General features: G+C 39.3%; 1 protein-coding gene across 1 annotated transcript in view; it reads right to left on the bottom strand.

Annotated features, from left to right (window-relative positions):
- The window catches only part of LOC149427104 (nuclear pore complex protein Nup133-like), a gene marked incomplete at both ends in the record, with an annotated part of 48,658 nt that overhangs the window by 17,945 nt on the left and 13,285 nt on the right, over window positions 1-17,428 (bottom strand). The window contains one exon of the mRNA XM_089668257.1: window positions 17,227-17,321. Coding sequence (XP_089524383.1) covers window positions 17,227-17,321 — 95 coding nt within the window. The remainder of the gene's footprint in view (window positions 1-17,226; window positions 17,322-17,428) is intronic.

Genomic DNA, 17,428 nt, shown 5'->3' with positions numbered 1-17,428 from the left:
AGCCATGTCTGTCCTGAGTGCGGGAAACACTTTTCAGTGAATCCCAGTCTTCAACTTCTCCTTCGTGTAAGATCTCTGATGTGTGTGAATACCTGTTCGGAGTGCAGTGAATGTTTTTCAGAGAAGCCCTTTTCTTTATATATGACAGAGATCTCATAAGGGGGAAAAGCCATATTGGGGATAAGAGGGTGAATGAGAGCGGCAAAAGTACTGACAATATATTGCATGGGAACTTAACTGTTTGTATTGAACTATATGTTTAAACTGAGGAGGGGTTCACCTAGGGGGTCTTAGAGTAAAATCAGAAGGAGGACAATGTAAAACAGATAAAGACCTAGAAGAAGAGGACCCAGGTAGATGAGTTTGGGAGTGGAGGGGAGAGAAAAAGGAAGAAAAGAACTGAGAGTGGGATACCCATGGAAGACAACAAATTTTGATATCAAATCAAAAATAGACCCCCCCCCCCCCCCAAACCCAGAACTGCCAAAAATTGAAATAGTCCCTGACAGCATGAAAAACAAAGTATCAAAAAGGGAGGAGGGCCTAAGGCTTCCCAAACAGGGTCAATTGAAAAATATATACCCTCACAGGAGAAAGACTCCAGAGAGACAACAGGGAATAAGTATAAGAGGTGAGAGGGAAAACAGTGGGGAATGTTCCAGACTATCCCTGGGAATAGCTAACAGTAGTCAACATATGGAAGAAGTGGATATGGATAAAGTAGAAGAACAAGAGAACAGCTCACAGCTGCCTACTAAAGCAGAAAATGTTTAAAGGACTTGAAAGATCCCTAAAAAAGGAACTGCCGAAATTACACAAAGATCTGGGGCAAATATTATCAAGGGTGGAGGAGATGGAAGAAAAATTAGATAAACATGCCCAAATTATACAGAAATCAGAAAAACGGGCGATGGAAATGAGAAAAGAACAAAGAAATCTGTTATATAAATTGGAAGACCAGGAGAATAGGGATAGGAGATGCAATCTAAGGATACAAAGCTTTCCAGAGATGTCCAAAAGGAGAAGATTTGACGGGAATAACAACAAGAATGCTGAATACAATAATGGATAGAACTATAACAGAGCCTCTCAAAATAGAGGGAGTATATAGAATAGGAAAATACATACAAGAAGATAGAAGAGAAAAGCCAAGAGATGTAATAGTGCAATTCCATAATTTTCGGTATAAAGCTTTGGAAGAAGATAAAAGGAAGAGCAATAATAAAATGGAGAAATAAATATACAGATCTTTGCTGATTTAGCAGCGGAAACATTAATAATAAGGAGAACTTTTAAACCGTTACTGGAACAGATGAGAAAACAGAATGTTTGATATAGCTGGGGGTTACCAGCGTGTTTGATCGAATGGAGAAATGGATGTTCAGCAAGACGGAGATTCCCTGAAGATCTGAAAGACTTTTGTGAGAGACTTGATATACAGAAAATATATATCCCTGGTTGGGAGGAAGAAGGAGAAATGTGGGTTATGGAAAATGAGGGGAGGCAGGTAGCTCTAAAGAGAAATAGAGAGTAGGAATAGTAAAGAGGATGGTATGGGGAGGGGATAGGTAGTTTAAGACTCTGCGAAATAGTGGAAGAAACATCAGCCTGGAGAAATCCTAGAGATCAAAGGGGAAGATGTGGAGGAAAAAGGAAGAGAGAAGAGGTGGGAAAGATAGAGGTGTGTAGAGGAGAAGAATAGAAGAGATTCACTTTGTGACTTATAAAGGCTATTTAAAGGGTTAAATGTCCCTGGGAAGAGATTTGGGATTTTTAAAGAAATTCAACAGATTTTCTTCAGTGGTTTTTTTTTAATTTTGTTTTACAGGAGACACATTTGGTGCAAGAATCAAATGTGAAATTAAATTCCAGATATTATCCAACGTGGTTTTATGCAGATTCCACAGTTAAACTTGCCAAGAGAGTGGCAATAGGTTTTGCCAAAAATATAAGGTTTAAGCTGGAAGACAGATTGGTAGATCCTGAAGATAGATTTCTGTTTCTGAAGGAAAAATTACTCTGAGGAAGTTAATGGATTTCGAAAAAAGGCAATTTAATTGTGGCAGGTGATTTCAATCTCTGCAAGAATCCCCAGATGGATATGACGTCCCCTGTGCAGAGAGATGGTAGTAGGTCTCTGAAATCCTTGAAAAAAAAATGATATACCAATGTCAACTTGTAGATATATGGAGAATTAAGCACATGAAAGACAGACTATACGTTTTATTCTCATGCACATGAAATGTATTCAAGACTGGATTATATATTGCTGGGCCATCGACTTATCGAGTCTCTGGTCAAAGTAGAAGTATAAATGATGTCAATATCGGACCATGCCCCTGTCACAATGCAATTATTATGGGGAAATGAGCAGATCGACAGGAAATTATGGAGGTTAAATGAGACACTTCTCCAGGATTCAGAGGTGGATCAAAGAATAAAAAAAGAAATAGAGCAATTTTTTGAAGAAAATTATTCTGGGGAAGTGTCCAAGGCAACGGTGTGGGAGACTCATAAGACCTATATTAGAGGAATCCTGATAGCGATTGGAGCAAAAATGAAGAGGGAAAGAAGAAAAAAAATAAACACGCTTCTTAGAGAACTCTTGAGTTAGAGCAGATACATAAACAAAGTAACAAAAGAGATTATGCAGAGGGTAATAAATAAAAGAGAAGAATTAAATTAATTTCTGGAAGAAGATAAGAGAAGAGTGTTCAATAAAATAAGTGAGATACAGATGGGAAGATAGGCCAGGAAAGTATTTAATGAGGGGTCAGAGGAAAAAAAAAAAAAATCAAGGAACTATATAGAGAAAATAAGTGACCACAAAAGGAGAATTAATGTATTCAACTAAAGATATAGCTAAAGTGTTTAAAGAATATTATAATAAGCTATATGATATTATCCCCCACAGCTCCATTAGTAAAGAAGTAGAAAAAATAGAAAAAAGACAGACATACTTAAAAGGCAGGATTACCAAAATTAAGTGAGGAGCAATTAAAATCCCTAGAATCAGCAATAACACATGAGGAAATACACTTAGTATTAAAAAACACTATAGCCGGGAAAAGTCCAGGACCTGATGGATACACAGTGAGATATTATAAAAAAATATAAAGAATTATTAGTACCTAAAATGAGGATATATATGAATGCATTGGGAGGAGAGATGGAAATGAGGAGGGAATCCCTACAAGCCCATGTAGTTCTCTTACATAAAGAAGGTAAAGATGATACTCACTGTTCAAGTTACAGACCGATTTCCTTATTAAACACAGATAAACTATATGCAAAAGTTCTGGCAAACAGGTTGAAAGACCTAATGTCGGAATGGATACACATAGACCAAGTAGGCTTTGTCCCAGGGAGAGAGGGTAGAGATAACGGACTGAGATCTCTGTTTCTCATACAAAAACAGTAGGAAAGAGAAAACCCCTGCGGTGGTACTCTCTATCGATGCTGAAAAGGCATTTGATAATGTAGATTGGGGATATATGTTGGATACATTGGAAGTATTGGGGATGGGACCTAGAATGAAAGAGTAAATAAGGAAATTATATAGTCAACCCTCAGCAGCAATCATGGTTAACGGGGAATTGTCAAGAGTATTTTGGGATGCAGAACGGAACTAGACAGGGATGCCCTTTGTCTCCATTGCTATATGTTTTATCATTGGAATCTCTTTTGGCTACAATAAGGAATAATATGGATATAAAACGAATTTGGATAGGAGATACGGAGCATAAGGTGGCAGCTTATGCAGATGACATGCTGTTCTATGTGGGAAACCCAAGGATAACATTACCAAATTAAATGAAATCACTGAAAGAATATGGGGAGATGTCAAATTTAAAAATTAATCCAACATAAACAGAAATTTTAAACATAAATCTTCCAAACAGAGAAAAATAGGTTACAGGAGGAATTTCCCTGTTTGGAGAGAAAAAATTGAAATATCTAGGAATAAAATTAACTTTATCCTCCAAGAACTTGTATAAATTGAATTATATCCCATTGTTAATTGAGATCAGGGATGAACTAAGGAAGTTAGGAGGGGGAACCCCGTCATGGATAGGTCGTATAAATTTGATAAAAATGGTGATTGTTCCAAAAATATTATATAAATTTCAAATGATACCAATTAAACTACCAGAAGTATACTTTAGATCAATTAAAAAAATGTTTTATAAGATTAATTTGGAGGAATAAAAAAACAGAATAAGCCAGGAAATTTTATGTAGAAATAAAGAGAAAGGAGGATTGGGAGTCCCAGATTTAAAAAGATATAATAACTCGGTAATAATGGCGAGAATTTTTGACTGGACATAGAATACAGAGGGGAAAAGCTGGGTTAAAATAGAAAATATACTAAGTAATACTAAATTAAGTGTATTGTGGAGGTAACCATACAATTCCAGAGGATTATCCGACAGTACAAGTTTGTTCACATTTAATGTTTTAAGAGTTTAAGATGTTTTACACAAACAGATGGGATGGGAATTTAATTATTTGGTAATGCCCTTAAAGTCCACAGAGTTCCCCCCCCCGGGTAAAGAAGGTATCACAGGGAAGTGGATTAAGAAGGAAGATGCACAATTAAGGGATATAATGGTGGGGGAGGAAATAGGATCACTTGAGGAATTGGAAAAAAAAGGAGACGTTTTTACGAGAATGGATGAGTGGCGTTATTTTCAATTGAAACACTTTATAGGAAAGCTTCCAAATCCTTTAAGAATAAGAGGACTGGAATCCTCTTGAGCACTTGTTAGGTACACGGGGAGATGGGAAACACGGAACTTCTAAAATATATAAGATTCTCACTGAAATAAACACAAATATAAGTCCTCCATATATAGAAAAATGGGAAAGAGAAATAGGAGTTAAAACAGATGTGGAAAAACAGGAAAATGTATAGAATAATCCACGGAAATATAAATATGCAACAGGTAGAAAATAATAATAAGTGTTTGGCAAGATGGTATATCACACCAAGTGTGGCACATAGATTGAGTTGAGATAATTCACCTTTATGTTGGCGTGGATGTGGAGGCAGAGGCACAATGTATCACATATGGTGGGAGTGTTCTAAAATACAAGAGTATTTGGGGAAAATAGTAAGCTTGATTCAGAAAGTTACAGAGGTTGATATTCTAGTAGACCCAGAGATTTGCCTTTTTCATAGTACTAAGCTTTCAGTTAAAAAACACAAAGAATCTGGTTTATTTTACTATTTGAATGCAGCAAAGGGACCGATACCCAAGTATTGGAGGAGAATGGAGGTGTCGAAAATAAAAGACTGGGTGGATCAAATATGTAAATTGGAGGAACTTTATCATTTGAATGAAGATAAGATGAAGAGTCACCATAAAAGATGGAACAAATGGGACGAATTCAAAAAGTCAAGGCTAGCCTTAGAGGTTATGGGATTTAACATAGAATAATATGGAAACGTACTTTGCTCTTTTTTTTATAGGGATTACGATCTCCAGAAATGAGCAGGAAAATGCAGAGCAGAAGGGGTCAGGGATTGGATGGGGGGGGGGTTGGATGGTAAATATGTAGGGGGTGGGGGGAGGGATGAAACGATAAATGTTTTGAGAATAAGCTAAGGTTTTGTATAACTTGTTTATCTGAAAAATATTTAAATTAAAAAAAAAAAATATGGTGGTTGAGCATGACTCTGTTATCCTCGCGGAACCCTTGTGCTAGCTCCTCATGTGGTGAGTGTGGCGCTCACCCACTATTGGAAAGCTTCCAGAAAAATGGTTTAAAAGCTGGGAGTCCAAGCGAGATCGATTAGGAAGCCCCCTAGTTGTCAGGAGATGATCTGACACTGAGATTCTTGCCAAGGCTATATGGGCTTATCAACCAGTCGCGCTTCCGGCTTCCCCGTGACTCCCTGGGTAGTATAGTTCAGATGGGATTTGTTCCTTCCGGCTTCTAACATAGCATTTGTAATGTATTAATATGTTGTGACGCTGTCAAATAATGTGTATTTCATGCTGTAATGCTCACATTATTAATGGTGTGTGTTATTATGCAGATTGTGATGACTAAGATATATCCTCCTGTGTATCATGTGATAGTAAAAGTTGAGGTTTTGACAGTGCAAGAAAATTGCAATTGGATTCTGTTATTTCTTGGAATGCCGAGTGAATGCCAGGGCAGGTATTCATTGGGTAGTGGGTTTTTCACATGGGTAGAATATGTAATGGTATAAATGCTGATTAAAAGTACCTGTGTGTGTGACTGCCTGTTGATTGTGTGCGTGTATACGACTTGATTTTAGTTATTGCACCCAGCATTTGTATTACAACCGGTCAATGGTTAGGAAGTAGAAAAGATAAGATTTTAGCACTTCTGGGTTCCTGCACCACAGGAAACCTGGGAATCAGAAGTTTTACACTTCATTTTGGTTCTTCATTCTGAATGGGGCAACTGACATCCTGGGCTCCCATATAGGCTCAGGGATGTGGGGAGGGAGCGCAGCACCATGTTTTACATACAGAAGTAGCATGAAGCTACCTCAACAAAAAGGAAAACTGTGGCATAATAATAGCTACAGCTGTGGCAGTAAAGAGGTTAAACCAAACCAATCCTACTACGAGATTAACAGGGAGTTAAGATTAAAGCTTCTATTCCCTTATAAGATGCTTTTAATACTTAAAAACAAAATAAACTTAACAGCAACTTGAATGCTAAGGTGCTTGCTGGTCAAACCGTTGAGACACCCATTTGAAATGGGTATCAGCTGCATTTCAGTGATTCTTCCTGGTGGATCATGGTCTTAATTACTTTCGGCAGGCATAAATCAATATACAGGTGAAACTCGAAAAATTAGATCATTGTGCAAAAGTTCATTTATTTCAGTAATGCAACTTAAAAGGTGAAACTAAAATGAGATAGACTCATTACATGCAAAGCAAGATAGTTTAAGCTGTGATGTGTCATAATTGTGATGATTATGGCTTACAGCTCATGAAAACCCCAAATCCACAATCTCAGAAAATTAGATTACATGCAATCAATAAAACAAGGATTGTACATAGAATAATATCGGACCTCTGAAAAGTATAAGCATGCATATGTACTCAGTACTTGGTTTGGGCCCCTTTTGCAGCAATTACTGCCTCAATGCGGCATGGCATGGAAGCTATCAGCCTGTGGCACTGCTGAGGTGTTATGGAAGACCAGGATGCTTCAATAGCGGCCTTCAGCTCTTCTGCATTGTTCAGTCTCACGTCTCTCATCTTTCTCTGGGCAATGCCCCATAGATTCTCTATGGGGTTCAGGTCAGGCGAGTTTGCTGGCCAATCAAGCACAGTAATCCCACGGTCATTGAACCAGGTTTTGGTGCTTGTGGCAGTGTGGGCAGGTGCCAAGTCCTGCTGGAAAATGAAGTCAGCATCCCCAAAAAGCTTGTCTGCGGAAGGGAGCATTTAGTGCTCCAAAATCTCCTGGTAGACAGCTACGTTGACCCTGGACTTAATGAAGCACAGTGGACAAACACCAGCAGATGACATGGCTCCCCAAATCAACACAGACTGTGGAAACTTCACACTGGACTTCAAGCATCTTGCAGTGTGTGCCTCTCCATTCTTCCTCCATACTCTGGGTCCTTGGTTTCCAAATGAGATGCAAAAGTTGCTCTCATCAGAAAAGAGGACTTTGGACCACTGAGCAACAGACCAGGTCTGGTTTGCTTTAGCCCAGGTAAGACGCTTCTGACGGTGTTTGTTGTTCAGGAGCGGCTTGACAAGAGGAATACGACATTTGAAGCCCATGTCCAGGATCAGTCTGTGTGTGGTGGCTCTTGATGCACTGACTCCAGCCTCAGTGCACTCCTTGTGAAAGTCCCCAACACTTTTCAATGGCCTTTTCCTGACAATCCTCTCCAGGCTGCGGTCATCCCTGCTGCTTGTGCACCTTTTTCTTCCACACTTTTCCCTTCCTTATAACTTTATTAATGTGCTTTGATACAGCACTTTGGGAACATCCAACTTCTTTTGAAATTACCTTTGAGGCTTTCCCTCCTTATGGAGGGTGTCAATGATGGTTTTCTGCACAACTGTCAGGTCAGCAGTCTTTCCCATGATTGTGATTCCTACTGAACCAGAGACCATTTAAAGGCTCAGGAACCCTTTGCAGGTGTTATGGCTTAATTAGCGGATTAGAGTGGGACACTGAGCCTAGAATATTGCATCTTTTCACAATATTCTAATTTTCGGAGATTGTGGATTTGGAGTTTTCATGAGCTGTAAACCATAATCATCACAATTATGACAAATCACAGCTTGAACTATCTAGCATTGCATGTAATGAATCTCATATATTAGTTTCACCTTTTACTGTAAGTTGCATTACTGAAATAAATTAACTTTTGCACAATATTCTAATTTTTTGAGTTTCACCTGTAGCAGGGTAAGCAGCTGAAATTGGAAGTTTTAATTGCATGCTTAGAAATATCGATTCAAAGAATTTTTTTCTTACGAGGCTAAAAAGCCATTTAGTTGGGAGATTGTAGAAAAGAGCTATGTGAAGAAATTTCTACAATCTCCAACTACATCGCTTTTTAGCAAAGATTCAAAATTTGGCAGGTTCAACAGGATCTGTCCGAATTTCAATCCATGTATGGCCATTTTCATTCATTTTTTGTTAATGTAATATTAATTTTTAATATCTAAATGTTAATTTGGTCTCTAGTAAGTTCTGATATATGCCTGGCCAGGATATATACCCTCTATTTGGATGTGAATGGTAAAGGTTTTGAGTGGAGTAGTAACAGATGTGAATTATTTGTGTCTGGAGTTGGGTAATTTCAGTAGATAAGGTCTACATCAATGATTGTTAGTTTTAAGTTTATATTTTCTTAAAGCAGGCCTATGTAATGTATACTTGGTTATGATTTTATTTAATAAGTTTGAGAGCTTATATTTTTGTTCATCAGTCACATTTTGTCTGGACAGCTCAGTTTTGCTATGCAACACAAAACTGCAGCTGTCAACCCTATCCTGGGCTAGTCAATCATGTTAATTTGGCTGTCTGAAGCTAGTAAGAACTCATGACACAAGCCTAAACTACAGAGGGAGGTGAAAAGGGGAGTGGCCCGCGAATTTGATAACAAAAGAAGTTTTTTTTAAAGCTGAAAGGAAAGGAGCCATTTTAAGCTTGCTGAACAAAACACACATGCACACATGCTTTAACAAAGAAACTACATATTTTGCTTTCATTCAAGGAACAAACAACTTCTATCTTTTATTTTTATTTTAATCTACATTTCTTTTTTATTTGAAATTGTTATTTTTGTATTGACTTTGTATCTTTTGTGTGTGATCAAATAAAGTCACACTAATTTTTCTTAACTGGCTCTGAAAAGGATTTATTCTTACAATCCCCTAAAGACACAAGAAAATTAATAGAGTTTTTTCACAACTCTAGAATTCCAACAGTTTACAAACGATTTTATTAGTTTTTTTTATTAAATAGGCTGCAAAGACAAAATTACAGCAATAAGTAACATATAAAACAGAAACAAGGCACATCGGTAATATACATTCCAAAAAGGTACAATCATGTAAGGCATAAAACTAAAGTGTATGAGCAAGATAGTAAGAGGGTAGGCAGAACAATAATGGCACCAACAGAAATCAATTGAATCATAAATATTCATTATTCAGATAGTAAATGTCTGAGTTTTCCAAACCTTTCACTTTGTCGAATAACTGCATCCTATCCAGTAACATATAATGAATTCTCTCCATGAGCATCATTGCACCAACTCTCCGCAAAACCGAGGGCAATGGCACCGTGGGTGACCTCCAGTGCAGGGCAATGGAAGTAATGATCATCTACATGAACAAAATGGGCAATCGCCCACAGTACAGAAACACAGATGGTATGGATTAGCCTAATAGCCCCGTCTGTATTCCCGTGATGCGAGCTCCCAACAGGCAAGACTGCATGGACAGATGCAGAGGTGCATCTGCCACAGCAGAGGCCACTTCAGAGATTTTGTGCCATACCAACGAAAGGCTTGGGCAAGCCCAAAATGTGTGCACCAAGGTACCAGCTAGGCCACAATCTCGGAAACACAGGTGGGACATCCCTTGAAAAATTACACTCAGCATAGAAGGGGTATAATACCAGTGTGTTAGTACTTTGAAGAGAAATAGAGAATTTGTGCGTACTATCCACCATGGAGTCCCAATCCTCTTCAGAAAAAGTGACACCACTATCCGCTTCCCATTTCAGTCTATATAAGGGGGGTTTTTCGTTACCGAAAAAAGACGATACAAATCCGAAATAAGACCCCTGCCCCTAGGAGAGTCACGGCTAGTACGTTCGAAAAAAGTAATTGGGGGCGAAGGTGTCAAATCAAAATGTGTATGAAAAAAATGTCTAATTTGCCTATAACGATAGTATTCCCGGAGCGGGATATCAAAAAGTGTGTGTAGCATCTCAAAATAGATATAAGACCCTCCTCTTTGAAAATCAGATAATCTGATAAAGGAATGATCATACCACCAACAAAACGCCTGTGGAGACGAGAATACTATAATGAATCTCGGATCCCCAAAAATGATGAACCGGGTCGGACATAAGATATAAGATTTAATTTAAATTTATAACAGGACCAAAGCATCAATGAGTGGGCAACAAAAATAATATGGGACAACAACATGCGAGGGGGAATTTTTCTCCATAAAATACTTGGTAAATACAACGGACATATAGATTGAGATTCAAATCTGGTCTAAGGGATTTGGGAGTTAATAGTTGCCCATTGCGATAGTTGTGCGAAGCAGACCGACAGGTAATAGAGCCAGAAATTGGGACGACCAAGGACTCCCACCCTTGCAATTGGTAAAGGATTGATGAAGTAAAACAAGGACGTTTGTTACACCAAATAAAATAATTAATCACACGTTGAAAACGATCTAGAAAAGTTTGAGACCGAGATGGGGAGTGCTCAAAACAAGTACAATCATTTCCGCAAAACATTCATCTTCACTGCCGTGCCTCTGCCTAAAAATGAGATAGGGTATCCATGCCAGATCTTTACCAAAGTAGAAAGGCGTGATACACATGGTGGGTAATTAACTGCAAATAATCTCAAATAGCTTGGAGTAAAATATACACCCAGATAGGAGATCCGATCTGTGGCCCAACAAAAATGGGAAAGAGCTGCGGAGAGATTTGCCCAGTGAACCAGTAACATTAATAGGCATAACAACTGATTTGATAAAATTTACAGTGAGGCCCGATATGGATGCAAACTGATTCAATAATGTGCATAAATTCGGCAGTGATACTAATGGGTAAGGAAAAGCATGACATTGTCTGCATACATGCATAAATGTAAATTGCGATACCAAAAGGGGATACCCTGAGCTGATTGGGTGTGTTCTAATAGCAATTGCCAAGGGTTCCAAAATTAGTGCAAATAGTAAAGGTGACAGTGGACATCCCTTATGGGTGCCCCTGCCCAGTGTAAAAAATTCCGAATTGCAGCCTGGGAGTCCAATTCTTGTTTGGGGGGAGGCATACAAAGTATGTACTCCAGACAAAAATTCTTTGTGGAAGCCCATCTTCTGCAACAGTGAGAACATATAGGGCCAGAGGACACTATCAAAGGCTTTTTTAATGTCCAGGCTTAGTAACAAGACTTCTTTAGAATGTAAGTTAGCATCTTGAATAAATTGAAAAATCCCCCTGCGCTCCACAGATACAAAATAAACCATATTGGTGCCAGCTGCAATCACCGCTTCCCTACACCACAGAAAAATTCATAACATACCCATAATTCCCATACTGAAATATAATATATATACACAAGAGAACTAAAAATAAACATGATCTACACAAGTGCAATATAAATAACAATAACAGTAAACAATGGTAAATTAATATTCACAGTGATATAATGTTAAAAACACACTAGTGATAATGTGCAAACACTAATTATATGCCAATCTAACAGCTAACCAGACCAACTAAGTGAAATAATCCAGTGATGTGTCACTCAATCTATACACACAAAGTGACAAAATGTAAAAATTTTAAAATATATTCAAAATACAGTCCACTATAAAGTGCAAGCCAATAAGTGCAAACAAATTTAATGTGCAAGTATGCAAGTGAGGAAGCCACGTGACTATTGTGGTGTAACGCGTAGAGGCGGTGACGTATTTCCGGTTGGAGCAAGGTGACGCATTTCCGGTTCACGCCATCTTTATACACCAATTGTCTCTCAAGTACACCCATAGCACATGGGAAACCGCTGGTCTGTACCTGGAAAAATGTAAGTGTTCAATTTGGTGTTTTTTTTGATATTTGGAATAAACAGCATTACACTATGGAGCTCTTGGTGTATCCCTTTATGGCCTTGGTATTCATCGCATATGTTTGAGTCCTACTACGCTGATCATAGATAGATAGATATATATATAGATAGATAGATGAGTACCAGTTCTGTCAGTCGAGTCTATGTGGAGCCAGGTGGTAGTAGAGATCTCTCCAGGAGTGGACTCCCAATAACCTAAATGAGCTGTGGCCCCTAAGGGTCGAGTTAAGGAAGTGAGGAGGCACTCTAGCGACTTAAGGATAGATACACTAGAGTGTCACCTGAGCACATATTAAGCGTGGAGTGGAGAAGTGAAGCACTTTACTTGCACATTAATATTGTTTATATTGGCTTGCACTTTATATTGGACTGTATTTTGAATATATTTTAAAATTTTTACAATTTTGAGCACTTGTCACTTTGTGTGTATAGATTGAGTGACATCACTGGATTATTTAACTCAATTGGTCTGGTTAGCTGTTAGATTGGCATATCAAACATAATTAATTAGTGTTTGCACATTATCACTAGTGTGTTTTTAACACTATATCACTGTGAATATTCATTTACCATTATTTACATTGCACTTGTGTATATCATGTTTATTTTTAGTTCTATTGTATATATATTATATTTGAGTACGGGAATTTAATCTGGCATTTTTGTAGCATCTTGATTAACATTTAGTGTGAGACGTAGATTATACGTGATAAGTCTATCTGGAATAAAACCCGATTGGTCAGGTGAGACCAAAGAGGAAATAATAGGTGCCAGTCTGTTTGCCAAAATACGACTAAATATTTTAAGGTCGTTGTTCAATCACTGAGATGGGTCTATAGTTTTGAGGTAGATGATGATCTGTTAGAGGTTTAGGTAGTATGGACATGTTAGCCAACAGCATCTCCTCAGGGAGCTTTCTGACCTGCAAAGTATACTTGAACATTGACAGCAAATAAGGAGCCAACACAGGGGCAAAATGTTTATAACTAGCTGTAAACCCATCTGGGCCCAGTGCTGTGGAAGTTTGCAGTGAACTAATCGCACGGGTTATTTCCTCCAGGGTACATGGGGCATTAAGGGAGCTTATCTGAGAGGGTGCAAGAGCAGGGAGGGGCAGAGAATCAAGCCATGAGCCATCTGGAGGGCTGGAGGTTGTTTGTGGGGAAGCTAATAGGGTGGAATAAAATTGTTCAAAAATACCCAATACGTCATGAGGTAAAGAGATCGAACCATTCTTAGTACGCAACATATATATATATATGTGGGGGCCGTATAGAATGGTTCAGTTTCCGTGCAAACATAGTAGACGCTGAGTTACAATGTAATAAAAAAAAAAAGGCCTTAGACCATCGTAAAGCTTTTTCAGTTCTCTGGGATAGTAAAGTATTCAGTTCTAGCCGCTTTTGCGATATCAGTTTTTTTGTTGAGAGAAGGATTGCAGACATGAGTTCTATAATTCCTGGGTAAGTTGCTGAATTTGTTTCCACCGCTCCCTGTTTCTAGATGATACCATGGATATAAGGAAGCCTCGTAGGACCGCCTTATGGGCCACCCACAGAGTAGCCGGGAAATATCAGGGGTGGCATTCAGCTGAAAAGTATACTTGGATTGAAGTAACTATTTCCTGATGAGAGTTAACATCAGTAAGCATAGAATCATTTAATCACCAGGAGTAGGGGGTAGGTGCTAGACCTATGAAAGTGATCGAGAGTGCTACTATGTTATGATCCGACCAAGAGCATATATGTATACATGCCCTCCTGGAGTTGGCTAGCAGTATGGGGGAGCAATAAATATAATCCAGCCTAGCGTAAGAGTTATGTGGGTGAGAGTAAAATTAATAATCCCATGCTCCCACATTATGTGCCCTTCAGGAGTCTATCAATTGGAAAGTTTCTAGTTTTTTAGTGAGGGATTTTGGAAAGGCCGGGGAGGATAAACTTCTGTCTAGCAGGGGATTAGCTACCAAATTAAAGTCACCTCCCACTAATAAATGGGGGAATAAGAACTTATCCAGAACTGTAAAAAAGTGTGAAAAAAAGGATGCTTGCGCCACATTAGGTGCATAAACACTGGCTATCGTGAGTGCACGCCCCGAAAGGGTACCTTTAAGAAGGATAAATCTGCTTTCGGGATCCCGATAAACATGTTGAACATCAAAGGGGAACAAGTTGTGGAGAAAAATTGCTACACCTCTACTTTTAGTAGAGTGTAAGGTGTAAAACCCCTGCTTATAGGATCTGTGGAAATATGTGGGGTGTTTAGCGGCTACGAAATGGGTTTCCTGGAAAAAAAATAATCTTTGCCTCTAGGCGTTTATACTGGAGGAAGGCCGTTTTATGCTTGTTTGGAGAATTAAAACCATGGACGTGAGATACAATGAACCACCATGGCAAAAAAAAAAAAAAAAATAGTATCAGTTGCCATCTGAAAAATATCAAAAAAGATTGACTAATCAGTAGAGCATCTAGATCTGCATCGTCTGTCAGTATAATTTTATGAAACAACCCAGTCCCAAAGTTGAGGCAGGGATGTCCACAAAAATTGTGTAGGACTACCATCATGTACCAAAGTTATCAGAAAAACAAGAACATAAAACAGTAGAAGTAGGGCTCTAGAAACACTTTTAACAAAAAAAAAAAAAAAAAAAAAAAAAAAAACACAGTAGACTATGGATCAGGTAGGCTACCTGCCTTTCCTGAAAGGACATAGAAACTTAACATCAAAGGGCCAACCGGCGCAAGCCCCTCCACTGTAAAACATGGGAAGCAGAGTGGCCACTCCACGTCTGGGCAGTGACATCTCCGGCCATGCTGGGTGACAGGGCGGGGTCACGTGTCAAGAAATCACATGAAATCAGCATACGAGCTGTAAATAAAGGGTTCTAAAACCCATGTAAGGAAAATGTTTTCCACATCCAAATGACTAAAGGATTAATCAAAGTTAACAAACACAGATGAATATGATAAAGCCGCAGCATGTCTCAACATCTTATCAATATAATGAATTATATGCAAATGAGCAAAGACCCTTTCAACCGGATCTTGTCTGCCTCTCCTCCTTTCCCTTCATGGAGATGAAGTGTTCCAGATAGGGGATGCCCGAGGGGTGGGGGGTGGACATTGAGGTGAAGGAGCATCCACCAGGCCCAATATAGCCACAATTTCTTGTTCCTCAAGAGGAGATGTGGCTGTGTATGTGCTGCCATTGTGTGGAACTATCAACTTAAAAGGGAAAGCCCCACTTGTAGCAGATGCGAGCCAAGAAAAGGGCAGATGTGATTTCCTTCATTTTTCTGCACTTCTCCAATGTAGTGGGTCAGATATCTGGAAAGACTAGCAGAGTTGAATCTTCAAAAGAAATCGTGGTGGTATTAAGAGCAGCCCTGAGTATGTCTTCTTTGGTCAGGAAATCTTTCATACACAGAACAATGTCCTGAGGTGGTTTATCGTTAGGGGGTTTTGGGCATAGAGCTCTATGGATATGGTCACATGCAAAGGATCTAGAATCATGATCCGGAAGAAGAGACTTAAACAATTTAGATATAGCTTGTGAAAGATCAGTCACAGTTTCCGGAACTCCCCAAATGCACAGAATATTCCTGAGATTATCGAGATCCTCCACCTGTGCCTGCAACTGTGTAAACGCCGTTCGTAAGTGGTCATGATCTCCGGAGAGCTCGCTATAAGCCAAGCTGGGCTCATCGTGTTTGGTTTCTAAACCGTCGGTTCTGGAGCCCAACGCAGCTATTTCCTGAGAGAGGACGTTTGTACTCTTGTGGAGTTCGGATTGGAATTTAGCGGCCAATTTGGTGTACATAGTCTCCAAACAAGATTCTAAGTCCCCCTTTGTAAGTTGCTGTGCGCACTCACCGTCCTGTGCAGATCAATGAGCTGCAGTATCCTGCACAAGGTGGGATGGGGATGCTCGGTCGGAATTACCTTGAGACATGCTGCAAATTTCCTGCGACTTCAGTAAATATGTTGTAAGGGATTACTGAGCATTACCCTTACTTTTCTTCTTAGTGGACGGCATGCAGGAAGTCTCCTGGGGGTGATCAACTGAAAATTATATAGCCTAAAGTGTGAATAACCCCAGGGGACCTATACAGATACAAGGATGTGACTACATAGATGCGAATTACTGCAGCACAGTCTGTATATTGTAAATATTAATGTCACCGTGAGGGAGGAGATAAAGTTTATAAACTTTAAGTATATGATCCCAATAAAGGCCAGGATGCAGGCCTCAGACTGTGTGGGAAGGCCGACAGGCACAGGGGCGGTTATAATGCAAACCCCCTGGGGTGCTGGTTCCAGAGCCCTCCAGAGGGGGTTCAGGAAGCACCACTTTTTCTCCCCCAGGTGGCCGTCCGTCCATCACAGCAGGCTTTTAGGCCCAGCCGGGGCAGTTTTACAGCTCCCTTTAAGGGAGGGCCTTCAAGGTTGTAATTTCAGGCCGCAGTTCCCTGGGTCCGGGTGGGGGGGCCCTGATGGCCATCAATAACCCTCCCCCACCACAGTCCGCACTGACGTGTCCTTTGGATGGACACGAGCCCAGCTCCAAACGAGGCCTCACTAGGCCACAGGCAGTTTCCATTCATAAGAAGTCAATCAACCAACTTTTCATGAACTGGCTTGTTGGACTATTTTTGCTCTGTCAGCACATGCGGCCAACGGGCTGCAATGCTTATCAGTTTATTTTGATGATAAGGGGAGTCCTGCTATCACAAAAAAATGACACAGCAAATGTGTGGATTGGGAAATTGGTTTGTGTTTTTTTTTCCTCAGATGGCTGGTTGAAGGAAAAAATAGGGGGAGCTATGTATGGCCAGATTTGAATATCCAACGTCACACTACTTTAATTGGTGCAAATACACTAACCTGATGAAGAAAGTCCAGAAAAAATGAATGTGCTTTCATTTTATCTTCCAACTGATGTAAAAGAATCAAAGAAGTATTACTCAAGCAAGCAGCTTCTGTATTGAAGAGTGAAAGATAAATAGTACACAAAATGATTACACAAAACTCAATTATGTTGACATAATACTATTCTTGACAATATTTTTACAACAAGATCACATAC

This window comes from Staurois parvus, unplaced genomic scaffold (assembly GCF_062004578.1).
Source record: "Staurois parvus isolate SC_StPar_1 unplaced genomic scaffold, SC_StPar_1.0 ptg004030l, whole genome shotgun sequence".
Taxonomy (NCBI): Eukaryota; Metazoa; Chordata; class Amphibia; order Anura; family Ranidae; genus Staurois; species Staurois parvus.
The sequence above is the reverse complement of the archived record's forward strand: the minus strand, read 5'-3'. Positions and strand labels throughout refer to the sequence as shown.